General features: G+C 44.8%; 1 protein-coding gene across 3 annotated transcripts in view; it reads left to right on the forward strand.

Annotated features, from left to right (window-relative positions):
* The window catches only part of TNFRSF11A (TNF receptor superfamily member 11a), a gene marked incomplete at both ends in the record, with an annotated part of 55819 nt that overhangs the window by 19610 nt on the left and 8763 nt on the right, over positions 1 to 27446 (forward strand). The window contains 8 exons of one of the 3 annotated variants that reach the window (XM_079718270.1): positions 4829 to 4910; positions 6399 to 6524; positions 10535 to 10678; positions 13519 to 13612; positions 14760 to 14851; positions 16539 to 16652; positions 19758 to 19810; positions 22120 to 22879. In XM_079718270.1, coding sequence (XP_079574396.1) covers positions 4829 to 4910; positions 6399 to 6524; positions 10535 to 10678; positions 13519 to 13612; positions 14760 to 14851; positions 16539 to 16652; positions 19758 to 19810; positions 22120 to 22879 — 1465 coding nt within the window. The remainder of the gene's footprint in view (positions 1 to 4828; positions 4911 to 6398; positions 6525 to 10534; positions 10679 to 13518; positions 13613 to 14759; positions 14852 to 16538; positions 16653 to 19757; positions 19811 to 22119; positions 22880 to 27446) is intronic. The other 2 variants (XM_079718271.1, XM_079718272.1) reach the window with 2 other exon arrangements.

Consider the following 27446-nt stretch of genomic DNA (forward strand, 5'->3'; position numbering starts at 1 on the left):
CAATCCTGAAGGCAAACTAAGCAAAAACGTAGGTAACTCAAAGTTTGTACGTTTCAACTCGGTTACCAAAGGCCTTCTGTTGCTACATCTTGGGCAAAGAGAGGAGACTGGAGGTAGTTGACAAAACCACCCGATGAACTGAAAATCTGCAGCCTTCTGCTGAATCCCCCCATTCCCTGGGAGGTTGCTTCCAAAACACTGAAGCAGGAACATGTTTTTATCAAATAACTGCCTTACTAGGATTGCTACCAATAATAAGAGCTACCACCTCATAACCTTTTGGAGCTTGGTCTTGGGGGCTATAGAGTCAGGCCCAGATTCTGAGCTGTTGGGAGGGAAAGGCCAGAGGACCAGGAGGGGCTTGAGCAGCCTGGAGGCTCTTCCAGCTGCTGTTGAGATGGGAGATGTCAGAGCTAGAATCTGTAGGAAAAAGAAGGGGTCACACCGTATGCTAACACATATATATTGAATCTAAAAAAAAAAATGGTTCTGAAGAACCTAGGGGCAGGACAGGAATAAAGACGCAGACGTAGAGAATGGACTTGAGGACACGGGTAGGGGAAGGGTAAGCTGGGACAAAGTGAGAGAGTGGCATGGACATATATACACTACCAAATGTAAAACAGATAGCTAGTGGGAAGCAGCCGCATAGCACAGGGAGATCAGCTAGGTGCTTTGTGACCACCTAGAGGGGTGGGATAGGGAGGGTGGGAGGGAGGGAGGAGCAAGAGGGAGGGGAGATGGAGATATGTGTATATGTATAGCTGATTCACTTTGTTTTGGTTTTTTTTTTTCTTTTTTTTTATTAATTTATTTATTTATTTTTGGCTGCATTGGGTCTTCATTGCTGTGTGCGGGCTTTCTCTAGTTGTGGAGAGCGGGGGCTACTCTTCATTGTGATGTGAGGGCTTCTGATTGCGGTGACTTCTCTTGTTGCAGAGCACAGGCTCTAGGCACACAGGCTTCAGTAGTTGTGGCACGTGGGCTCAGTAGTTGTGGCTCTCAGGCTCTGGAGCTCAGGCTCAGTAGTTGTGGCACATGGGCTTAGTTGCTCCACGGCATGTGGGATCTTCCCGGACCAGGGCTCGAACTCGTGTCCCCTGCATTGGCAGGCAGATTCCCAACCACTGCACCACCAGGGAAGTCCTTATAAAGCAGAAACTAACACACCATTGTAAAGCAATTATACTCCAATAAACATGTTAAAAAAGACAAAGAAGGGGTCAGACTGGAAGGGGCTGAAGGGCATCCGTTCATTCACATCAGAAAAACGCCAGCCTGGGGATGTATTTGGCAGGCTCTCCAGACAGAGGGAGGCTGGTGTCAAGGAGATCCAGCTCAGGCTAACCGGAAACCGAGCCCAAGAAGGTTGGACGCGGGGACTTGGGATCCAGGAGGCAGGCAGGCAGAGCCCGTCTGGCCTGTAGCTTGGAGGGACAAGTCCGCAGGGGATCAGCAAAAGGTGACAGGCCAGGGTGTCCAAGATCTGGATTTCCTAATAGTTACAACTGCGGGGACTGCAGTGCAAAGAGCAAACCACAGGGTTCCCGGACGTGGAGCTCGGGATCAGAGGGAGACCAGCACGGGGCAAGCTTTACATGCTGTGTGAGGTCCGGGGAGCTGCAGATCCTCTAATAAGAGGGTCATCCTGGAGCTGAAGCTCTGCCAGTGGGGGAAAAGAAGCAGAGAGCTTGTTAGAAGCAGAGAGGCAGGACAAGAGAAGGGAAAAAGCAACAAAGGCATATCTTGCCTTCTGAAGGTGTAGGCCTCCTATAGAGTTTTCCAGATTCTTTTTATTTACCCGCAAACCACATTTCCTTAACCATATCTATGTATGTACGTTGCCTTTTGAGTTGTATATTTATTGCCATTTTGAAGGTTTGAAGGTGTACTGCAAAGTATCTGATGTAACTCAAGAATAAAGTAGGGTTCCGTTTAAGCTATACCTTAACTTAGATTAATTCCATAATTTTCTGCCTCACCATAGCCAATTCTCCCAGTAGCAGAATTGCTTATGCAGCTTAAAAGATCTGTAATCCTAGAGCTGTGTCAAGCAGACATATCAGTTTTGGAGTGATGAAGGTGTTCTGGAGTTAGACAGCAGCGGTGGTTGCACAACTTTGTGAATATACCAAAAAAAAAAAAAAAAAAACCAACACTGAATCGCACCCTTTGAAAGGGTGAGTTTCATGGTATGTGAATTATATCTCCATTTTTAAAAAAGAAGACATGTCCAGGTGTAAAGTCACAGTAAGCTTAGGAGACAGATATGGATTCTAAGGAATAATCTGTGAAAATCGGTTTAAGAGCTAAGACATCTGGTTACCTCTGGAATCAGTAGCTTCCCCATTTTTGCTAGGAGGTATTACGCTCCTGGGTTAGATGGTGGATGGGTTGAATGAATCACTGCCACTCTCCTAAACGTGTAAACAAATTGTCCACATATTCAGGTCAATGATGATCACCAGGTACCAGGATTTGGAGCCCAGGGCACAGCTGTAGCACCTGACAGAGCTTCTAAGCTGCTGCTTGGGGGGAGTCCTTTTACCAATTTCCCCTAAAAAGAAGCTGTGTGTGTGATACAGACAAAGTCTGTGCTTATCTTACAGAGACTCTTGCAGCTTTCCTATGGGTCAGAAGCAATCGACCTTTATCTCCAACCACACATTTCTCTCGTTTGCCTTTGTCATCAGCATCGCAGGAGCGCTCACATATCATCAGGCTCAGACGAATCCTGTTTGTGAGACAAAAGTTGCATTGAGGGGCTTCCCTGGTGGTGCAGTGGTTGAGAGTCCGCCTGCCGATGCAGGGGACGCGGGTTCGTGCCGCGGTCCGGGAAGATCCCACATGCCGCGGAGCGGCTGGGCCCGTGAGCCATGGCTGCTGAGCCTGCGCGTCCGGAGCCTGTGCTCCGCAACGGGAGAGGCCACAGCAGTGAGAGGCCCGCGTACCGCAAAAAAAAAGTTGCATTGACCGAATTCAGCTTCACCGTTTTGCCTCTGCATCTTTCTTTTGTGTGCACACGTTACTGTACCAGGCGCAGAGAAACAGATTCCTATAAAAACAAAGAGAAAAAGAGACCCAAAAGGAGAGGTGGGGTGATTTCTGTTACACCATTCTTCCTAATGTTCAGTGCACTGTCCACCAGACCCTGTCATGTGGTGAATGCTCGGGGAACATCAATCCATGTTATCAGGGGTCCACAGAGAGTGTTCGACAGGTCTCGGAAGCAAGTCTGAATACAACCTTCCTGGCATACCTGGCTCCAGAAGCACATTTGACATTCTCATCAGCCTCAGGGTAACTGTCCCTGGCCCCAACCCTCCTGGAAGCCCTTTACCTGGCCTGGGGGAGGTCAGAGAGGTCCATACTGGGGGCATCCTGCACACCCTACTCAGCTAGCCTGGGTTTTTCTGGGTGTGGTGCTCTCTCTAGAAAACTTCCTTCATAACTGAGGTATTGTGAGGATGCACGGCTTCTTCCAAGCTACACTATTTCTACACCTCCCATCCAAGCTCTTTAATAGGCAGGTGAAGCCCTCTGATTGCTCTGACTGTCCTTGGTCTCGTCTCCCGGGACTCTGCTGATGGTCTCCACTGCCAGCCCCACCCGACATGCCACTTCAGGCCTCAGTATCCCTGTTTGAACATCTCATGCTCTGCCAAAGACGGCTTCCTTGCCCTGCCCTCTACTTCCACGGACCAGTTCCTTTTTTCTCATCTGGCTGAGTTCTTTTTTATCCTGCAAGCCTGTGCTCACTTGTCACACTCCTTGGGACACCTCCCCTGGCCTTCAGCTGAGGGAGGGACCCACCTGGCTCCATCATAGCACACACCCTGGTGTGCGGAAGTCCCTTGAGGGCAAGGTTGTAACTTTGGATCCCTGGGACCCAGCAGGAGCCGGACCCTTGGTATGCACAGTGTGAAGTCTGTGCAGCTGAGCCCAACGCTTCCACTTCATCGTTCAGTCTGTAACTCCACCGCCTGCCTGTCAACAGGAGTGTGTGGGGTTTTTCTGACACGGAGAAAGCTGATAAAGAAAAGAGCTTTTCTGTGGCAAACTGATAAGAATCTGAGTGATTGTAGGGGCCTTGGCTTTTTGTTTTGATCTGCTTAGATGAGCAGACTTGGAAATTAATATTGGTATTAGAATCATACAGAAAGGAGACAAGGTTCAAAGAGCTGAAGCAGCGTGTCGGGGATCCCTCAGCCAGCGGGCGGGCGGGCGGTCAGGGCTCCTGGCTGTAAGCCAGAAGGCTCCCTGTTACCCGTTGCTGTCCTACTTTTTCAGATTCTCTGCATGTTTAAAATTTTAGAAGGTAAGCGGTATTAAGCATCTTTTTAAGATCAGAGCTATTTTGTAAGACCACAGTTGGCCTCCCCTGGTATAAGACACAGGTTAAGGGGCCCCATTCTCTCCTTCTACAGCTTTATGACCAAAGTGGACTGAGCAAACTGTCCACCATGTGATGACACAGAAGTGGGACCAGTTTCGTACGTGGGTTGTGTAAAGCGGTTTTCAACCTTCTGTGTACCATTTGTAAATTTCCCTTTCAGCCGGCCTATTACCATGAGCATGACCGAAATTGTTTTAAATGCTTAAATGGATTTGGGTGCCAGAATCATTGGTTTTGTACGTTGTTAGGGAGAAATGGGCTAGAATAGGAAAGCGACATCTTTGGGAGGGGGGTGGTATTATGCAGAGCAGTTTCAGGACTGTTTCTGGTGATCTCTTATACTTTTCAGAAATGTGAGTCAGTAATTCACTTTCTGTTTTCTCTAGAAAGAACTTGTGCCTAATCTCTACCTGATGTGCATTTTCTCTTTAGGTGACTTTGCAGATCACCTCTCCGTGTACTAGCGAGAGGCATTACGAGCATCTTGGAAGATGCTGTAACAAATGTGAACCAGGTTTGTACTTCTAAACCTCCTGTCATTGTCCTCCAAAAGTGGGTGGGGTTCTTTTTTTAATCTAAGGAACCATTTCTATCCTGCCAGACAAAAAAAAGAAATTGGGTAGGCTTTTTAAGGCAGTGGCAGGTAGTGGTGTTTGTTACTCTGAAGACAAACACTTTTCTCTCAGTAGATGAAATCACTTAAAAATCAAGAGCAATTTCAGAAACTGGTTCTTGAATTAAGTATGTGCTGGAACATGAATTAAGTACCAGCTTTCCCAAACGCTGTTTCTTGAGAAGGCAAGATGGTTTCTGAAACTCTGTTTTAGAAGTTTGTGATTCAAACTCTCAAAATATGAGATACAGCTCTTATTTAAAAGTATTATTTTGCGAAATTCCCTGGCGGTCCAGTGGTTAGGACTCGGCACTTTCACTGCCAAGGGCCCAGGTTTGATTCCCGGTGGGAGAACTAAGATCCTGCAAGCCATGCGGTGTGGCCAAAAAAAAAAAAAAGTATTATTTTCACAGAAATTAGCGGAGGATGGGGGTGGTAATCTAGCCTAGAATCACTGCTAAAAATTGCCAAAACCCTGTTATAACTCCTCCTCACAATACCTGCTGAAGGGTAGAAGGTGGACTGGTCACCACTTCCCCAAAGTTGTTCTGCCAGAAGGTGACCAGGTGTTTCTACGGCCTCAGTGAAGCCCCAAGTCCAGAGGGTCCTCACTCACTCACTCTTCTGGGGAGAGGAGGAGAGCTTTGAGGAAAAGATGCTCACCTTATAACAAGATCCTTTAGATATTTCAGCTACAGATATTTTGGGGGTTCGTAGAATGAAGATCCAGTGATTTTCATGCATGCGTGTGTGTGTGTATTACTCTCTGATCAAAATAAGTTAACGGTGAGCCCACAGTGTACTTGGGACAAAAGAAGTTAACTATCCAGGTTGACAGTAGAGGGGTTTTGAAGATGGGAGGGGAGAAGGGAGAGGAAGTTCCTCTTGCTTAGCCCCCAGGGAACCCCTCAAGTCCTGCAGCCACCAGCTTGAAAACCATAGTTCTTTTCCTTAGTCAGCAGAGGTTTGGGGTGGAAGGGGTGATCTTTTACTTAGAAGATCTAAAAGACTGCCGTGAACACAGGCACAGCAAACCCAGGAGAGGTTATCTGAGCCAGCCGGGAGGCCTGAGGAGCGGTCGCTGTGAGATGTGGTCTTATCTCATGTATCAGTCTACCTTTGGGGGATGTCCTGGGATAATAGTCATGTAAGGGGTCCAGTAGATTGGTGCTTGGTTTTTGTTTGTTTGGTTTTTTTTGCCACACCCCATGGCTTGCAGGATCTTAGTTCCCTGACCAGGGATTGAGCCTGGGCCCACAGCAGTGAAAGCACGGAGTCCTTACCACTGGACCACCAGGGAATTCCCAGATTGGTGCATTTTTGTTGATTTGTTGGCTTTTGTGGGAGGAAGTATTTTTGATTGGTGCATGTTTCTCCTTCTAATTTAAGGAAAGTACTTGTCTTCCAAATGCACTGCTACCTCTGAAAGCATCTGTCTGCCCTGTGGCCCGGATGAATACCTGGACACCTGGAATGAAGAAGATAAATGCTTGCTGCATAAAGTTTGTGATACAGGTGAGTCAGTCATGTCGGGGGCTGTGTGGATAAATGATATTTTTAGATACAGCAATACTGTCTCTTTTAGGGGCCATGGGAAGAAGTTTTGACCACAGACCCCCAGAAAGATGTGCTTCGCATCCCAGAAGGATTGTGTTAAAATTCTTCATGTAGAACTTTTGTTCTGGAATAGTTTTGTTTTGTTTTGTTTTTATTGAAGTATAGCTGATTTACATTATTGTGTTAGTTTCAGCTATACAGCTATACAGCAAAGTGATTCAGATATATATATATATATATATATATATATATATCTGAATATTTATATCTCCGATATTTCCTGTAAAGGGGTTATTAGATCTAGAAGCCTGATCAGAATCTGGGTTTTTCTTCTTTGTTTTTGACAAAACTCCTTCAAAGGTGAGCATAATGTGGTGATGTCAGTACTCAGAGTAGCTGCCTCTCTCTCTTTTGGGTGATATTAGCAGCTGTTGATGATCATGGCCTAGATCCACTTTCATTAGGGGCTGCAGAAAGGTGATGTTCTAATTCCATCACCCCATCTTCCTTTATTGGCTGGAATGCTTTCTAAAGAGAAACTTCCCTCATCAACTGGTTGTTACCCTGAAGTACAGTATACACAGGAAAGGCAGAATGAATGCTTGTAACTTTATTTACCATTTTTCAAGATAATGACTTGATCACCAAGTTGTCTCCAAAGGATTTGTATGAATATTATGAACTCATGCATTTACGTATTTGAGGTGTTTTAATCTATTGCGGTTACTAGTTTTACTGGTGCTTGGATTATCTCACCTCTCCCAGGTGGCCCCCAAGTCTTTCGATGTGGCCCCCGGTGTCCTTCTGAGCTCTCTTGCTCCCAGCCTCATCTTGGACGTTTCCTGCCCTAAAACTGGAATCAGCCATTTCTCCAAGGATTTCTCACTGCTTTCAGCAGAACATCTTATTTAGCAACTTCAGTCTGGGTGCTGGGAAGGCTCATTGCTACTGGATTGATCCTTGTATATAGGTTTTTTTTTTTTTTTTTTTTTTTTTTCAGTAGACAGAACTAGGAAATAAGCATTTTTCTAAACATTGTAATTTTTCTAAAGTGTTAGAGATAGCTGTCAGACTTTGTCCAGAGAAGGTAACATGGAAACTCCATTGAGCAGAAGCATCTGATCAAGTCTTTTTTCTTTTCCACTGCTTAGTAATGAGCTTGACTCATTGCTGTCTCTTGGAAAGAAAGATTCACTCTGTCTACTGCCAAAATTGATTAAAGCCCCAAACCTAGTGCATTAAGATATTTAAAAATATGTCGGGCTTCCCTGGTGGCGCAGTGGTTGAGAGTCCGCCTGCCGATGCAGGGGACACGGGTTCGTGCCCCGGTCTGGGAAGATCCTACATGCTGCGGAGCGGCTGGGCCCGTGAGCCATGGCCGCTGGGCCTGTGCGTCCGGAGCCTGTGCTCCGCAACGGGAGAGGCCACAACAGTGAGAGGCCCACATAACGCAAAAAAAAAAAAATATGTCAAAATTGTTCATAACCACACAGGCTTAATGCACTTACATATATATATATATATATATATATATATAATTTATTTATTTATTTATTTATTTACGTATGGCTGTGTTGGGTCTTTGTTGCTGCACGCGGGCTTTCTCTAGTTGCGGCGAGCGGGGGCTACTCTTCGTTGGGGTTCGCGGGCTTCTCACTGTGGTGGCTTCTCTTGTTGCGGAGCATGGGCTCTAGGCACACGGGCTTCAGTAATTGTGGCTCGTGGGCTCTAGAGGACAGGTTCAGTAGTTGTGGTGCACGGACTTAGTTGTTCCCCAGCACGTGGGATCTTCCTGGACCAGGGCTCGAACCCATGTCCCCTGCATTGGCAGGCGGATTCTTAACCACTGTGCCACCAGGGAAGTCCACATGCACTTACTTTTGAGTGGGATACTGGAATTCGAATTTTCCAAGGAAAATGACACCTGTCTGTATGTTCCAGACAGTATGTCCATGTTATGCAAATTGGTCTTGGTGCTTCAGAGCTGACCTGGGCCTCGGAGAGTGAACACAGAGAGAGTGGAGACTTCTCAGGTTCACCCAGCTCTGGTCTGAAAAGAATGGGAACAGGAAGCATTCCCTCCCTGCTGGTTATAACTTGAGACAGTGAAGGAGGGAACAGGTTTCTAGTTTCTTTGTTTTGTCTTGGAACTCTGTCCTAGGCAGTTCAGACTGCTATAACAGAATACCACAGACTCAGTGGCTTAAACAACAAATATATATACAGAACAGTTCTGTAGGCTGGAAGTCTGGGATAAGGGTGCCAGCATGGCAGGGCTCTTGGTGTATTCCCTATTCCTTGTTTCAAGACAGCCACTTTCTTGTGTCCTCACATGGTGGCGAACAGAGAGCGAGAGTGGAAGCAAGCTTTGTGCCGTCTCTTATCATAAGGACGCTAATCCCATTCATGGGGGCTCCACCCTCACGACCTAATCACCTCCCAAAGCCCCACCTCCTAATATCATCACACTGCGGGGGTGGGAGTGTAGGATTTCAACATATGAATTTTGAGAGGACACAAACATCAGTGCATAACAAACTCTGATAAGTATTCAGAAATATAAAGTACAAGGGCCGTTTGGACAATCCAGGTGAGATGGGGATGTATAGGAGGAGTAGGAAATCTGTTTTAAATAAATGTTATTGTGTTGTTGCATGTATGCATGTGTGCGTGCAGGTAATTCTTGTTATTCACGGTAGTTATGTTCTATAAAGTCACCACAAACACTGAGCTAGCAAATACTGAACCACCACTCCTGGGTGGGTGAACATAACCTCATTTTGTATGTGTTTCTGTTTAAAGACACCTTATTTAAGAAATATTTTGATTCATTAACAATGAACTCACAATACACAGCCTTGAGCAAAGTTTATCTAATGCATGGACTTTCTCCAGAAGACACATCATGGCCTTCTTAGACTTAGAAACACTCGACAGCACTTCAGCCCTATGCTTGGGGGCCATTTTAAACAGTGAACTCACCAATAAAAAACACAAAAATGCCAAAAATAGGACACTAGATAGACCACAAAAAGGACTCTGATTTCCAGTGTAAGAGCTAAAACTAGAAGGCAGTGTCACCCCATTTGCCCTTGGCTGGGGACATCCATGTCCAGCCAGTGACTCAGAATTTTCGCTGTTCTGCATGTGTTGGAGAATAACTGCAAAAGCGCCAGGAGTTATTGATTTGGGGGTTACGATTAAATTTTAACCAGTAGGCGAAATTGCCAGTATGAACCAGTGAATAATGAGGGTCGACTGTGTTCACATTTACCTCTATTCCACAAAAACTGGAAAGGGCCAGGAGGTTTGAGATAAGGAGACAGCGCTTTGCTATGTGTTGTGAGAAAAGAGACAACGAACGTGTTATCCTAAGTTTTGGGGGAGAGATTAATTTCCAAGTATGTCGCCAGGCCCAACCTCCTTACTTTGCTCGTATCGAATCCCACAGTGACGCCTGTTTTCAGGACTCTGAATAATCCTGCAGCCCTGCAGGATCCCAAGATGAATCCCCAGTCTCCAGAAACCCAATTCTCTTAGGTCTGATCTAGCATTGGTGTTAAGAATGTTTATCACATTTGAATTTACTAAAACTCAAGAAGCTGTGAAGTCGACTATTTTGCATTCGTCAAAATAGTCAATGATCAGAAACTCCCCAGGCCGTAATCTTCCTACCAACATGAAAACTGACTTTTCAAAAACCACAAGACTCTTAATTATTGAGAGAGAGAGAAAAAACAAAACAAACAACTAAACCTTCTGGGATGTTTTAGTGCCAGCACAGGAAGTGTGAGGGGGAACTTGGGAGTTCCTGAATCCCGGCGTCCTGAGTGATTCATCCGTGCGCTGCGTCCGGGGGGTCTGGGTGGTTTGGGGCTGGTGGTGCTGGAGAGCGAGTGGCACGAGGTGGAAGGTGTGTATCCGCCCTTGCTCCCGCTGCCTCGCCGCCCTGTCTTTCTCTCCCGCAGGCAAGGCCCTGGTGGCCGTGGAGCCCGGCAACCGGACGGCTCCGCGGCGCTGCGCCTGCACCGCCGGGTACCACTGGAGCGAGGACTGCCGCTGCTGCCGCCGCAACGCCGAGTGCGCGCCCGGCTTCGGCGCCCGGCTCCCGGGTACGAGCCGGGGTCCCGCGTCTGGCAGCGCTCCCAAAGCCGTGCAAGTACCCCCAGGCCAAAGCGGCCTCTCAGACGGCTTCCCTGAGTCAATCCACTCTGCGGGACCAGGGGGCGCTGGAGGAGGCTGAGGGTTCCCTGGGAACGGACCCCAGGTTGTGCGCCTCCGGGGGAATGTGAGAGCTCGGCCCACGCGCTCTTCTCAAGGCTCCTCCTTTCGAACCTTCCCATGCCCACTAAGGGGGGAACCGGATCATGCAGGGGTCCCCAAACTTCTTTTAAAAACATGTCCACCCTCTTAGGAGAATTTTGAAAATCGTGCACCTCCTGCCAAAATTTTAAATAGACAGCTAAACATTTTTATTACAAATTGAAAGAGTCGCTTAAGGACTTAGTTTCCAGGGAATTGGAACAGCAGTAAGTTACACTTTCTAAAGTATTCAGCGGAATGAAAACATGGGATAGCAACTGAATAGCCATCATCATCCATTTAAAAATGCACTGATCGTCTTTAACTGTTGGAAATTTTATATAGTTCTTTTCTCTCCTTTGATTTGTATCCATTTCACCTTCCCCACAGAGTTTTATCCTAATGTATTTTTAGGCTCGGGGGAGTTATGCTAATCACCTTTTCATACTCTTTCACATGAAAAAAAATGCACCTATTTGAAATTTTAATTTTTTAAAATTTCTTGTGACTCCGGGTTCTAAGCATAAAAACATTTCTTCTGGACTGAGTTGCTACTACGGTTATTATTATACACAGTTGGTCCAAAAGATGAATATATTATATTTTGCTATATTATAATTATCAAAGTAAAACACAGGGTTGGGAGAATTAAAAATATTATTCATTTCATTTCGTATGGAGGAAAATTTCCATCACAGAGTCTGACACAGTCAGTCCTTCAATTAAACCAGACAGGCTTTCTCGTGGGAAGAAGTCTGACGATTTTTTAATTACTAAAATAAATCTCCCTATGACAGCCTGCTCCCTTCTGAATTCTGGTTCTGAGATATAGGCAAGACCCAGAGCCTTTGCAAAAGTTTGTTAGCTGCATGAAAAAAGGTGCTGGTCCCTTTCTGCTTTTTTTTTTTTTCCTGGTCAGTGTCCTCTCTGCATTGCTCCTTTGGAAATGGTGCATTCTTCAGCAAGAGGTGGAGGGTAGAGGGCGTGACGTGGATGACTGAAAATTTTACCCCTGCCTTGCAGTATATTTGAACTCAGAACAACTGAACCTGATCCCAAGTACCCCATATCTGTTGTCACACCCTTGCCCTTAATAGATAGGGAAAGACAGAAGCTGTAATGAGGTGCTCTGAATGCAGGAGCTTTTTTCCATCACCACTATTTTGACTTGTTGCTTTGTTTGGCATCTCAGAAGCTTGGCACTGTGGTAGGATTTGGAGAAGGTATGAAGTGTGCCTTCTTTTATAAAGTGGGAGTGTGATTGTGAAAGGAAAAAAGAGAAAGGAGAATGTGCAGGATGCCCCCAGCAGGTCAGTGTTACAAAGAGCAGACGTGAAAGTCGTGTCCCTTCGAGCTCTTCGTGCCTTGCAGCCCCTTGAGGAAGTCGCTTTGTTTTTAAGGGTTACTCTTCCAGAGAGTGTTTATCTTTTTAAAAGCTGTTTGAATTAATACGAGTGACTAGCTGTTAAATGCACCTTTGTTGATATCATTTCAAGGCAAATCAAATTGCTAGAGTAAGGGGTGGGTACCCTACTTACTGAGGCAATTGCAGACATCAAGAATGTACTTCCCACTTGACTTTGGACAAAGAAAATGTAATTCCTTATTTTAGGGTTTTATTCATGAAAATAAACCACAGAAGTGCTACTAATTTCAAGAGTAATTTGTGGTTTTGGCACAAGCCAGTTGCTTATTATGGTATCACATGGTAGCCAATGTCCTTCTTTACTGGAATTACCAAAGGGTCATCATGTGTCAATTGCAGTAAAGGTAATAGACATAGGAAATCTGAGACATTTCCTATTTTGATAATGTAGTTCATGTGGAATATGAGAGAGGTGAAGACAGCTCACTAACCAGGATCAATTCCTGCTTTCAATCCATTCCACCACTTGTGTCTGTGTAAATAGGATGTTATTGGAACACAGCCCCATCCATTTTTTTTAAACACATTATCTGTGACTTCTTTCACACTACAAGTAATTTGAAGAGACCAGAAGGCCTGCAAAGCCTAAGATATTTATTGTATGGCTCTTTGTAGAAAACTGTTACTACCAACCCTTGGTTTAAGGGAAGGAGACCTATAGTGTAGGTCGGTTCTTTTTCTTCTTTTCTCTTTGTTTTGAAAACTTTGTCAACACTCCGATACTTAGACTGGTGAGAGTATTGATCAGAAAGGGTCAAGACAAGAAGTTTCCTTTAAAAGCAGTAAATGGGCTGCCATTCTCTGTACCCAAAGCCTGGTGTAAGCCCCAAAGGGGAGACAGGGGAGAACAGACAGGTGCTTGATTAAAACAAAACAGATAGCAGGCTCCCTGGCCAGGAAACAAAGGATCGGTGACCAGGACGGTGGCTCTGACCAGCAGAGGGTCCGGACCAGAGAGCTGGATCTAATTCAGATCTGGCGTTGGCGCCCTGACAGTGAGCCAGTTCCCCTCTGGACACAGTGCTGTCACCTGCTGTGGGGTCTCGGGCCCGCTGAAGTCTGTGAGGACTTCAGCCACCGGCCGCAGGTGGTGAGGGCAGGAATGGGGAGGCAAGAGGCAGGCGGGGCGCTTCTGATCTCTGGTCCCTCTGGACCATCCTCCTGGCCGATCTCTAAGTGTCCTCGTTTGTCTTGTGTTCTTCTGTCCGTTGGTCTTTTTGACAGTGCAGCTCAACAAGGACACGGTGTGCGAGCCCTGCCTCGCAGGCTACTTCTCCGACGCCTCTTCCTCCACAGAAAAATGCAAACCCTGGACCAAGTAAGTGACAACGAAGGAACCCAGAGGGTTTGTTGATTTGAAACCCAACTCAGCCTCTGCTGTCTTGTCTGTTTTGAAAACAGACTGATTCCGTTTGATGAGGCTTCCTCTGGAAGCCAGGTTCACAGCAGAAAAAGTCTGTCAATTGGGCGTGAGGGACATAAACCAGTGCAGCCGGTCTTCACCCTGATGTGTGACAGGAGTTGTGTATTGCTTGTTAGATTCAGTTTGACTGAAGCTTTGACTTATAGTTGCAGCTGCTTTTTCCCTTTTTTCTAACCTTATTTAGTTGCAAATTACTTAAGATGCTTATTGTCACTCACCAGTCCCACTTTTCCCAGCTTCCCAGCATCACTGGTTTACTTGTGCAAAGATGTGTTTGTGTGTGGTGTATGTGCAAATAGAAGCCTCCTGTTTAAATAAATGTTTACACACTTGGGGTTTTTTTTTCCGCATAATATATCCTGAAGGAAGCTCATTCCATATTAGTTCACTTAGATCTTTGTGGCTTTTTATAGCTACATAGTATGTCATCATAGAGATGTACCATAATTTATTTAATAAGCTCTCTATTGATAGTCATTTAAGTGGTTTGCAGGCTTTTGGAGTAGTTAATAAGTTTGCAATGAATCATCTTTTCTATATACTATCTCACACTTATGTGAGTATATCCAGAGTGAAATTCCTGAGTCCTTTCATGGCATGCTTGTTGTTGAATACTCATAATCAATGTCATAATTCTTTTACTTCCCAATAAATTAATTCTCGTAAAATATTTATTTTCTGATCCACTTATCCAAGCTTTATTTTGAAAAGATTTTCTGTCTTTTCAACTTCGAAAGGGTATTCATCCAAAGTTGATCACTTAGCCATGGTAATTGAATTTGGAATCTTCTTTACTGAAGACACCAATCTTTCCTCTTTTGGACCAGCTCTCAGAGTAGTTCTTAGAGAACACTGGCAGTAGTTACTATTGCCTTTGTCCACGTTAATGATGTGTGGATAGACACAGGCGATTCAAACATCCACAAAGACCTGGTTCCTCTCCTGAATGAGCTTGCAATCTAAAGGGATAGAACCTTTTGTAGCTTTTTTTTTTTTAATAAGAATATAAAACCAAAGCACTTACCTATCTTTCCCCTCACAGCTGTACCATTCTTGGAGAGACAGAAGCACTTCACGGGACCGATAAGTCAGATGTGGTTTGTAGTTCTCTTCCACCTACAAAACCACCAAATGGTATGTTGAATAGAGCAGGTTGGTTGGGTAGATGTGCCCCAGTCTAGTCAGCTCTTCTAGATTTCTCCCGAATTACATGCTATATCCAGAGGCGTCCATTTCTCCCTTTTCATCTCGTCCTATCCATGGTCAACTCAGTATTTCATTTTTATTAGTATTTTAATTCCAGATATGTTGTTTATTTGATAATTTTCTACTGTGGAATGGATAACTAGTAATTTATTCATATGTGCCAAAAAAAGAAAGAAAACTGAGGTGCAAACATAAATTAAAATGCCCAAATGTGATAGGATGGTGGTGGTCACAGTGGTCACAGTAGGGTACCTATGGGAGATTTTGGTCACCAGCCAGAGTTAGCAACTTGTTAGAAGATAGTTATTATTTCTGGAACATCCTGTAGATCAAATCAATCTCAAGTACAGTTTCAATGCTTGACAGAAAGTTGACAGTTAATGGCGGAAGCTGCTTACCCAGGTGAGCGAGATGCTGTGAAGGTGGGTCCAGGTATCACAGCACAGGAGGAGGCATAAGTGGCAAGAAAACCTTTCTAATGAGGCAAGAGAACCTAGGCCACAGAGCGATGGGGTTGATGAACGTGGACTAAGAAAATCAAGGCCTTAGCTTTGACATTTTGGCAAACAGGAGAACACCAAAGCATTCTGGATAAGGAATTGCACAGTCAGAGCAGCATTTTAAAAAGACCATTAAGAGAACATTCAAAATAACTGAGGGAATAAAACATTGTCTTAAAAAAGACAGAAGGAGAGGGCTTCCCTGGTGGCGCAGTGGTTGAGAATCCTGCCAGTGCAGGGGACACGGGTTCAAGCCCTGGTCCGGGAAGATCCCACATGCCACGGAGCAGCTAAGCCCATGTACCACAACTACTGAGCCTGCACTCTAGAGCCTGTGAGCCACAGCTACTGAGCCCATGTGCCACAACTACTGAAGCCTGTGCACCTAGAGCCCAAGCTCTGCAACAAGAGAAGCCACGGCAATGAGAAACCCACACACCGCCACGAAGAGTAGCCCCCGCTCGCCGCAACTAGAGAAAGCCAGCGTACAGCAGCAATGCAGCCAAAAAAAAAAAAAGACAGAAGGAGAGGAAAAGCAAGAGTCTGGAAACCAGGTCATGTAAACCAAGAGCTTATAATATAAAGGTACTAGCATTTAAGTGATCAAGGGGGGATTAAAAAAATGGTTGAGTCCTCATTGTGTTTTGATGAAGTACCTGAAACACTTCGCAGGATGGCTGTGGTTCCGTTCTCATGACCAGCAAAGCCCTGGTGCCATGTTGTTATTTGGAAAGAGATTTGATAAGGGGCTTCCTTTTGCCTCCAGAGCCCATCCACCTAGAGAGAATGAAGTGTTCTGTAGGTAAACAAAGATGATGGATGGTGTGGGCATCCCTATTAGAGTTGTTCTAAAGTAGAAGCATTGAAATATGGTCCTGGGCTGGCCCCTCAGAGCTATGGCAGCTGGCAGGATGGGGCTGCATTGTCGATTTCACCCTTTTGAATGGGAGGTCTCCCTGACAAACCTACGGTCAGGGCCGGGGACCTTCCTATTGCTTTTATTCCACACCAACACCCTTGATTCTGGGATTTGATTGAAAGGGTTATGTTTTTAAATGGAGAAAGTAAAAATAAACAATCTTTAATGCCATTTTTCTCATTTTCTTCCAACACAGAACCCCAGATATACTTGCCCAGTTTAATTATTCTGCTTCTCTTCATATCTGTGGCATTAGTTGCTGCTGTCATCTTTGGTGTTTACTATAGGAAAAAAGGGAAAGCACTAACAGGTATTGTGTCTATGGTGGGTTTTGAAAATGAATCTTAAAGCCAGTAGATACATTTCTAGGTGTATGCTTTGAAGAGGCGTATATTGCCCTCTGACTGCCTCTGGTGATCTGTTTAAACTAAGGTGACACACGCTTTATACCTAATTCATTGTTCTCTGGCAAAACAAACACAAACAAACAAACGATCGAAAATCCATTGTGCCTGTTTATGTATATGCAAACAAAAATATTCTAGGTGCAGGAAACCAATGACTGTTGTATAGATTATATAGTGTCAGATATACAGAGGTTGCATTTATCCTAGAATACAAACATTTTTAATTACTTAAATTTAATTAATTACTTAATTAAAACAGAGACAAAATGTTCAGGTATATGACAGATGGAAAGTTTTGACTGGGGTGTTCCCCTGATAGGTGCATTTAAAATTCTGAAAATAAGTCGTCTTATATTCAGTAAAATGCAGGTGCTCATTCTTAGAATGAATAATCAAGTGTCGTCTTGTTTATTGGGAATAGTTTTTCCACACAAAAAAATTGTTTGATAGTGTCTTTTAACATCACATCCTGTTTGACTTTTATACTACAAAGCTACAAAGTATAATTTTTAAGAAACTGTTCAAGGCTTCACTACATTTCCTAAGCTTAGCGCACATCATCGTCTTTTATTTATTTATTATTATTATTTTTTATTTTATTATTATTTTTTGCGGTACGCGGGCCTCTCACTGTTGTGGCCTCTCCCGTTGTGGAGCACAGGCTCCGGACGTGCAGGCTCAGCGGCCCTGGCTCATGGGCCCAGCCGCTCCGCGGCATGTGGGATCTTCCCGGACCGGGGCACGCACCCGTGTCCCCTGCGTCGGCAGGCGGACTCTCAACCACTGCGCCACCAGGGAAGCCCCACATCGTTGTCTTTTGAAGCACCTGTGGTCTCACCATCCTTTCGCATTTTCAGTTGCTCACTTGTTTTGTCCACCTTTGCTTTGCTGTGATTCCATCAGTTCTCTCACAGTCACACCCATAGATGAAATCCTGCATATCTTACTATTTCCATTAACATTCCATCGCCTAATGTAACACTGGGCAATCAAAAGCTTAAAGAGGGAAGATGGTGACTGACGATGCCAGTGTTAAGCAGAGAGTATTTGAAGAGGAAAAGTTGGAATTAACTGTTTAAAAAGTCTATCATTATTGAGTATTGTTATTTAATGCAACTTCACCTCCCCAGCATGGGAACTGGGGATTTGAATAATGCATGCTCAGAGATGCTGATGGATTGCTCACTCATATAGCCATGTTTGCATGAGATAAACAGACTCCCAGTGTTTTATTCTTTAGTTTTTGTCTCTGTGATAATCTCTTTTGGCCATATCTTACCAATGCCAAAGGCAATGGGCCTGCCCATCACTGAGTCGGGATGTGTGACTGTCAGCTTTCTCTTCATCCCTTCATTCAACACATGTTTTTTGGCCACCAGGGACTGGACAGACACTGGGGTCTCAATACTGAGCAACACACACAGAGCCAGTGCCCTCATGGAAGAAGCTTCTCTGTGAGCAAGGCAGTGACTGGCCCATAGAATGAGGCTGAGTGTGGAAAGGGAGGTGCAAGAGCTCCAGGGGTGACAGAGTTGTCTGTCCAGCCTCAGGGTCGGCCAGGGCCTCCCAGGGTGGAGGCAGGGGACCTGAGATCTGAAAGACAAGTTGGAATGAACTAGCCCAAGGGGAGCTAAGGAGGATCAAAAGCATTCCATGCAAAGAGAATTGCATGACTGGGGGGAGCGGAGCAAGTTGGGGGGATTGGAAGGTTAGCGCAGCTGGAGCAGAAAGTCAGAACCAGTGTGACATGAAACTGCTAAGAAATGTGCTCCCATCCTGAGCAGAGCGAGGCAGAACAACCCTGTAGTTTTTGGCTATTTCAGTAATAAAAACAAATTTGGGGGTGCAGAAAGCGTGGATGCAGACCCACCAGTAAGGAGGGCTTTCGCAATCAACCAGGAGAGAGATTGTCATAGTAGTTTTGAGTAATTACCACCTCTGTGTACAAATGTTATTTTCAGTATCATCTGTAATTGTCTATTCCTGATCCCTAAAAGGAAAGGGCTGCAACTTACCTTTTATTTGGAGTATCTTTATTTTTATATAATTTTAAAGTGATAGAAAATAAGCACAAATAATAATGATGAGGATAGTCGTAACTGACATATTAAATATTTATCATGTGCCAACACTGCTCTACATATTTTACGTGTCCTAAGTCTCCACGACGGCACTGAGAGGGAGGCATTATTATTTCCCCCGTTTTATGATGTGGAAACTGAGGCTCAGAGAGGTTAAATAGACCAGGCAAGGTCATGTAAGAGGTATCATTACCTATTATGATGACGTCATTATCTTCCAGTGGAAAATGGACAACCTCTTAGCTTTAGTCTTTATAGTGAATTCAACATCAAATATTCAGTGGAGGTGGGATAAAATTTTATATTTGTATTACATACATTCATAGATTTTTTTTAATTCATAGATTTGACCTTTTAAGTTTCATCAGTTCTATTTTTAAAAGTTAAGGAAGATATACTTTGTACATGCCACAGAACACATTCTTCTTTCTTCTGAGAAGCAGCAGGGTGTAGAGGAAACGGATTTGGGGCCCGCTGGAATTCAGTGGGGCCTGACACAGCCTTCTGGCATGCACTTTACTTTTATCATACATATATTTATGCGAAGTCCCCTAGACCCACGTCACCTTTGTTCCCCTACAATACCTAACAGGGTCCCTAATAGTCAAAGAAAAATTGCTAAGAGCATGAGAATGTCTATAGTCAAAACAGCAGCTCTGACAGCCCTCAAATGTGCCTGAAGATATTCAGTGGAACATTAGGGCATCATATTTGGCTTTACATAGATCAAAAAGTTCTGTTTTTGATAGGAGGAGGAAGATGCCTTCATAGTCTTTAAATTGGTTGATTTTCTTTTAAATGTTTCACTCTCAGATTTGCAGACGATTTTGTTTAAAGACAATATTGATCTGACATAGTGGTCAATAATACTGAATTAGAAATAGGAAATAATAATATGAAGCGCTTATCCTTACTTTGTTTTCCTAGCTAATTTGTGGCACTGGGTCAATGAAGCTTGCGGCCGCCTAAGTGGAAATAAGGTAAATTTAAAAGTCTTAAGTGCCTCCTTTTTTTTTTTTTTTTTTTGCGGTACGCGGACCTTTCACTGTTGTGGCTTCTCCCGTTGCGGAGCACAGGCTCCGGACACACAGGCTCAGTGGCCGTGACTCACGGGCCCAGCCGCTCCGCGGCATGGGGGATCTTCCCAGACCGGGGCACGAACCCGTGTCCCCTGCATCGGCAGGCAGACTCTCAACCACTGAGCCACCAGGGAAGCCCTTAAGTGCCTCCTTTAAGTACTGTTAACAGTTTGGGGGAATTCCCTGATGGTCCAGTGGTTAGGACTCGGCGCTTTCACTGTCAGGGCCTGGGTTCCATCCCTGGTCAGGGAACTAAGAGCCCACAAAGCCGAGTGCACGAGGCCAAAAAAAAAAAAAAATTGGCTGATATAACTATTATTAGTCAAATATTGAGTCAAATTGTGAATGGGTACTTCCTTGAGAGAGATGGAACCTCAAATCCCAGGATTGATCCCCACAGAGTAACCCAAAGCCCAAGTCAGTGCTCATCCTAAATGCTGTTTTCTTTGTATTTCATTCCATTTCTGTCATCTCTCTGCCCATGTATTATTTATATTATTATTTTAGTGCCGATCTCTATTGCCCAGGACAGACTCCTAGGAGGGAAGAGCAGTCACATTCCTGGTCTCTGTAGTTGTTTTGGTGGCTTTTAATTTTGGTACAACTTCAAAATTGTAGGAAAGCAGTGAGATAGTACAAAAAACTTCCACCTGCCCTATACTCAGATCCACCGATTGTTTATATTTTCACATTGCTTTATTATTTGCTATCTGTACGTTTGTATATGCATATGTATATTTTTTCTCTTGAACCATTTTTTTTATAATTTATTTAATTTATTTATTTTTTGGCTGCGTTGGGTCTTTGTTGCTGCGTGCGGCTTTCTCTAGTTGTGGCTAGTGGGGGCTACTCTTCGTTGAGGTGCGCGGCCTTCTCATTGCGGTGGATTCTCTTGTTGTGGAGCACGGGCTCTAGGTGTGCGGGCTTCAGTAGCTGTGGCTCACGGGCTCTAGAGCACAGTCTCAGTAGCTGTGGCGCATGGACTTACTTGCTCCCCAGCATGTGGGATCTTCCCGGACCAGGGCTCGAACCTGTGTCCCCTGCATTGGCAGGTGGATTCTTAACCAATGTGCTACCAGGGAAGCCCTCTTGAACCATTTTAGAGTGTGTGGCAGACATCATGTTCCTCTACCTTTAAATACTCATGTGAATTTCTTAAGAACAAGGACATTCTCTTATATAACCATAGTACCTTTATCAAAATCAAAAAATTTAGTAGTGGTACAATACTATTATATATCAATAATTTACATTTGATCTTAAAATTTCATTAATTATCCCATTATATCCTTTAGGTCTAGGTTCTTAGGTATAAAGATATATACTTTTAAAAAATTTATTTATTTATTTTTGGCTGCGTTGGGTCTTTGTTGCTGCGTGCGGCTTTCTCTAGTTGCGGCGAGTGGGGGCTACTCTTCGTTGCGGTGCTCGGGCTTCTCATTGCGGTGGCTTCTCTTGTTGCGGAGCACGGGCTCTAGGCACGCGGGCTTCAGTAGTTGTGGTTTGCGACCTCAGTAGTTGTGGCGCATGGGCTTAGTTGCTCCGTGATGTGTGGGATCTTCCTGGACCAGGGCTCAAACCTGTGTCCACTGCATTGGCAGGCGGATTCTTAACCACTGTGCCACCAGGGAAGTCCCTAAAGACATATACATTTTAAACCTTGAGCTCATACTGATTTCTCCAATTCTGGTCCCAACACTACAGGATTTATTGTAGTCTTTCTTTAGCTGTATTTGAATCTTCCCTTTTCCAACAGTAAGAAACCCAGCTCCTATTATTCTCAGTATATTTACTCAATTCCAGAATACACAGAAAGTAGTTTCAGAATCACTAAGCCATACCACAGCAAAAAGCAAAGCTACTAACCAGAGTTCAATATTTGTTTACAGGGTTTTTAAAAAATTTAGATTGAGGGTATAGACAAAATCCTGTGTTCTAAAGTTATTTGGGCCAGCTCTCCCCCTTGCTTCAGTGTAAACATGCTATCCCATTGGAAATGCAGTTAGATTCATCTGATTCTGGTTGTACTCTATCTGAGGGTTCTCCCCACCCCCTAATCTTAAATAACCCAAATAAAGCGACGTAGTGAGTATTCCATTTGTACTTGTTATGGTGGAAATAATTACTATAAACACCATTTTCAGCCGCGTTTAGCAGACCCATGTTCTAACATCGCTGGATTAATGCTCTGCCTTCTGAATTTAAATCAGCAGGAGTCCTCAGGCAGCAATCTTAGCTGCACTCGTGTGGAAGCCCCTAGTCAGCGTGAAATCTGTGAGGGTGTCTTACTGCTGACTCTGGAACAGAAGATGTTTTCTGAAGATATGTGCTGTCCTGACAGTGGAGGTGCGTGTGCAGGTGGCAGTCCCTGTGTGCCGGGAGAAGATGCCGGGATGCTCACCCTGGTCAGCGAGATTGAGGGGGACCCCTTTAGGCAGATTCCCACGGAAGACGAATACGTGGACAGGCCCCCCCGGACCCCAGACTCTATATTGTTCCTCACTCAGCCTGGAAGCACATCCACACCGCCTTTCCCTGAACCCCTGGAGGTGGGAGAGAATGACAGTCTAAGCCAGTGCTTCACTGGGACAGACAGCTTGGTGGATTCCGAAAGCTGCCACTTCGCTGAGCCTCTGTGCAGGACTGACTGGATTCCCATGTCCTCCGAAAAGTACTTGCAAAGAGAAGTGGAAGGTGGCAGTTGCCCCCACTGGGCAGCCAGCTCCAGCTCTGCAGATGGCTGTGCAGGCTGCAGGAACCCTGCTGGGGAGGACCGGGAACCCCTGCTGGGTTGCCCCCAAAGTGGACCCTTGCCCCAGAGCGCCTATGGCATGGGCCTTCCTCCCGAAGCAGCTCATGGGGCAGAGGCGGGAGGCCAGCCCATGGATGGGGCTGACGCACGGCTTCCCAGCTCCACGAGGGGAGGTCCTGGCTCTGGAGGCCCTTCCAGTGACCAGCCACCTGCGTCAGGTAAGTGACTCTGCTGGTTTCTCCCTTCTGAGCAAAAAGGCCTGGTCTCTGTGCAGTATCTGGGGACAAGTGTCACATGCCGTTCTGGAAAGAGGGACGCTAACATGGGAAAAGTTCAGCTCGAGCATTTTCTCCTGATAAGCCTCTTTACAGGCTGGGTTTTGAGTCAGTCCACATGTTGGCTTTGTGGATTGTACCCCTGGGGCTCTCTCTCTTGGTTTATACGTGCCCCATGCCCTTTTGCATTCAGGCTCCTCACAATGGGATTAGACCTCAAATCCCAGCATTGACCCCTGAAGACAATGCCAACATTGACCACAAGACTGGCTGAAGTCAAGGCATTCCCTCAGATTTCTGGGTTTGGGTTTTTTCTTTGAAGCGACTTAGGCCTCAAATTTCCCCCTAAAAAAGCTCTTATAAATTTCAGGACGACAAACAAAATTGTTTAGTTAATTGTTGATTAATTAATATTTATGGAGTGTAGCTTGTTGATTCTGGGCCAAATTAATGAGGCAGTGGCTGTCCTTTGTTGCTTTTTATGAGAAGCACCTTTTATAAACACTGCATAGGATATATCTATGGAACCAGGAGGGTGGTTTTACAGTTTAAAATCATTATAGAGATTTATTGCTGCACCACTGCTTGAGTGTGAATAGCCCACCAGTTGTAATATTATAACTTTTTTCTGCGAAGGTAAAACATCCTCTGTTTTATTATGTAGTTACAGGGAACTTTTCTGCTGATGGTGAGGGCTTCCTCTGGTTCCGGGGATTATTTGCTGTATTATGGGAAGGGGGTGGTCAGGGATCTCTGAGAATTTTCTGAAAGCTATAGACCCTCTCTCCAGAAGAAGGAATATATGCATATGTACTTTTTAAGGGGCTTCACAGAATCCTCCCAAACTCCAAAACCACAAAGCCCGTTCATGGACCACCTTTATCCTGGGATGCTTTTTTTTTTTCCTTCCTGCCTCTTTATTTAGACTGCCACCGGGTCTAGCAGCTGGTCTTTGAATTATTTTATAACCATGAGGTAGCTCAATCAGGCCCTAAATGGAGACTCTTTTGCCCCATGCTGATGATGGCTCCTGGCTTATTGGGTAGAACAATGAATTTGAATCTGTTCTCCAAGGTTTGTGGTTTTGCTGCAACTACACAGATTCACTGATGTGTAAATTCTTTATCAGTTCTCAGTCGAACTGAAAGGAGGAGGTGGGCTTGGGGATATTTTCCAAAGAACTGATGTGTTTTTCCTCCAGAAGACCTCAACTTTTTTTTTCAAAGATCTTAAGTGATTTCCGTGTCTAAAAGTTTGGCTCTATGGTTCGTTTGTATTGTTCTCTTTCTTTTCTACAGGTTAATTTTCTTCCCACTGGTTGCACACACAGAGAGAACACGAGTATTTGGGGGTGTGGGGAGGAGGGAGGCGGAACCTCAATTTGGCAGCTGCCACGTCTTGTGACACTGCCAGGGGACAGACCTGTTTTTCAGTTGCTAACATCAGGAAGGTGATGTTTGCTGCTGTGTAAAAAGCAGCAGCAGTTCTTGGAAGAACAGCACTGGCCAAAGTGAAAGAGATCAATTTTTTCGTAGTGTCATGAGACCAAAAAGGTGGATCCGAGCTCTCCTATAAGGAGTTAAAGCAGTGCCCATCTCTGCTTTTTTTAATCTTTTTTTTCTCCAGCACTAAACATCTAGGAACGGAAAGAAGAAAAAAAAAAAAAAGTGTGTCATCAACTAAGTGGTATTAATTTGCAAAAAGCTTACACTGCTTTTTCTGTCTTAATCTGGTGCTCAGCCATGTAAAACATCTGTAGAGAGTTGCCAGCAAGTGGGCCAAATTCATGTTCGCCTAAGGAGAAGTAGCAGCCAGACTGATTTTTGAGGCTGTGCAGGTCTCTCCATAATTACTTCTACATAAACAGGCCTTCTGATTCCTGCTCAAAATAGCACTTTCTCATTATTGCTTTTTTTTTAATTGTCATAGTTTATCTTCTATAAAATGTGTGAAAGAGGATGGAGCTTGGGTGGAGTTAATCCTACATGATCTCCTGAAAGCCACTGTGCTCTCAGGACTTGAGGGAGGTGACCTTTTTATTGGCTTTTGGATTTTTATATGTGAGTATTTAAGAAGAAAAAAACTTACAACCAAATCAAGTGGTTTCTGCAGAAATGACAGGGTTGGGTGCCACCTAAGTAGGGAAAAGTATCTCCTTTGCACCCAGCTTCCTTTTGAAGAGGATGATTGTTCTTCAAACAGCTCACAAGCCTATCTTTCAAAAATGATACCCGTCGGTAAGTCTGTGTTAGCAGTGTCACAGCTCTTAAAGCACAAGGAGGGTTATCAGCAAAAACCAATGAAAGGGGAAAACATACTTGTGGTTTTGTTTCGCGTAACCATGTCTTGATTTACGTCTTAAATTTTCCTGGTGACATGACGGTGGTTACCTTGGTATAAGCCCTTTCACCTGGAGTTTGGAGAATTCTGTGTCTAGAAAATGATGTCATGTGAAAGAACCACTTGTGATTAATGTGTCACTAGTTGGCCTGTGACTTGCTTCTGGCTCCTGAGATCACTTAATTGGTTCAGACACTTCTGAACTGGAGAGAGGTGTTTGTTCCCAGGGCCCACAACGATTCTTATCAAGCACCAGTTACATGATTCTCTATCAAATCTTTATTGAGGGTCCACCGAGACACGGAGACTTGGAAAAGCTTGGAAAACAAGTAGGGATTGGTGCTAGGGAATGGACAACACAAAAAGAATCAATAATTTGAGAAAGCAAGGCCCTCCATGGACAGCCCCCCTAACCTGCAGCCTGTTGGTCCTCTTCACCTGCTCACCCACCTGAGTTTGGCCAATGCCAGCCTCAGCCATTTTTAGTGGGAATCTCTCACTTTCCTGCTTCTGCACTGTAACAGGCCTCCCCTAGTGTGGCCACCCTGTCCCTGCACGGTCCCCTTTTCCAGAGCACCCAGCTCCTCCTGACCTTCAAGTCCCAGCTCAAATGCTGCTTCCTAAACCAGGGATGCACGTTGGCTGCCTGGGTGGCCACTCTCCCCTTCCGTGCCCTCGGCAGCCCCTCGTAATTCGTCTTGGCATCTTTCTCACTGAGCCCAGCACACTCATACCTTTATCAACAGCCATCTCTAGGCAGCCATGAACAGTTAGTTGGTAGGGATTGCCGTGACCTTCACCACTCCCGATCTTTCTAGTCTCTCCCATGGCAGCTTGCTCACAGTATAAATGAATAAATGTTCATAAGCTCATTCATTCATTCATTCATTCCTCCATCCATCCAGTCATGAATAACTAAAGGAATAAGAGCCCATAGCTTCCTGTTTGTTCCCTAACTCACTCTTCGGTCTGTTCAGGGGAGCACGGGGCCAGGCAGGGGATGGAAGGATGGCCGCTAGCTGTCCTGGGCAGACTTGGGTGTCCTGGGCAGAGGAGGCAGAGATGGCAGAAAAAAGGATGCGCTGGTCCATCCAAGTGGCATAGACATACCTAGGCTAATGCCTGGGAGCCAAGGGCACTGGAGGATGAGGGTTCACGCCTGACTCCCACGTCCCCCACCCTTGGTCTCCCATCCCTGGGCCCCACCCCGTCCTGAAATGACTATTCTTGACCATCCACTTCCATCCTGAAAGACAGATAAACGTTCTCTTACCCCAGTTTTCTTCCCCTTCCTCCCCTCCCCCTGAGCAAAGGACAGTCCTCTGTTTCTAACTTTCTTCTCTCTCCTGTTGCAATGCCATCCACTAACTTGTGTTTGACTTTTAGCTAAGTATCGTAAGGGCAGGTATTAGCTAGCTGATTCTACCAATTAAAAATATTTTTTAATTCAGTTATTTGGTCATAAAGTTCAGCATTCATTGATGCTAAAGGTCAATGCATTATTTCAAAATATAAGAACAATTCGTTCACTGTATCTTTTAGTTTAGCCCTACTTCCCTTCCTTCTCTTCTAATTTTGGAAGGGTTTCATTTGTCAGCCATTCTAAGTAATTTTCAAGCATGATTCAGAATGGAACTATTAAATACTGTTTCCCTTCCCATATCATCATAGACCCAGTTTCTTCCAAATGCCTGAAACAGATCTTGCATTTCCATAAAAAGGAAAATCACATGAGAAGCATATGGGTTAAATATAAAATAAGTTTTTTAAAAATTCCAAAAGAACCCAATATAGCCTGGGTAATTTGAGTGGATTTGTGTATATTTTTAGTTCTTTTCCTTGGAAGAAAATCTACATGACAATTGGGTGATATTATTTGCTATAGTTCTTGTGATTTAATATTCATACGTTATGCATTTTAAACAACATAATAAGCCTTTGAGAAGACAAGTATGCATTACCTTGCTTAAAAAATGTAAATTGTGTCAAGGATTGAGTTCTTTTTTTGTTTGTTTTTTTTTTTGCGGTACGCGGGCTTCTCACTGCTGTGGCCTCTCCCGTTGCGGAGCACAGGCTCCGGACGCGCAGGCTCAGCGGCCATGGCTCACGGGCCCAGCCGCTCCGCAGCATGTGGGATCTTCCCAGACCGGGGCACGAACCCGCGTCCCCT

This window comes from Hyperoodon ampullatus, assembly GCF_949752795.1.
Source record: "Hyperoodon ampullatus genome assembly, chromosome: 13".
NCBI lineage: Eukaryota > Metazoa > Chordata > Mammalia > Artiodactyla > Ziphiidae > Hyperoodon > Hyperoodon ampullatus.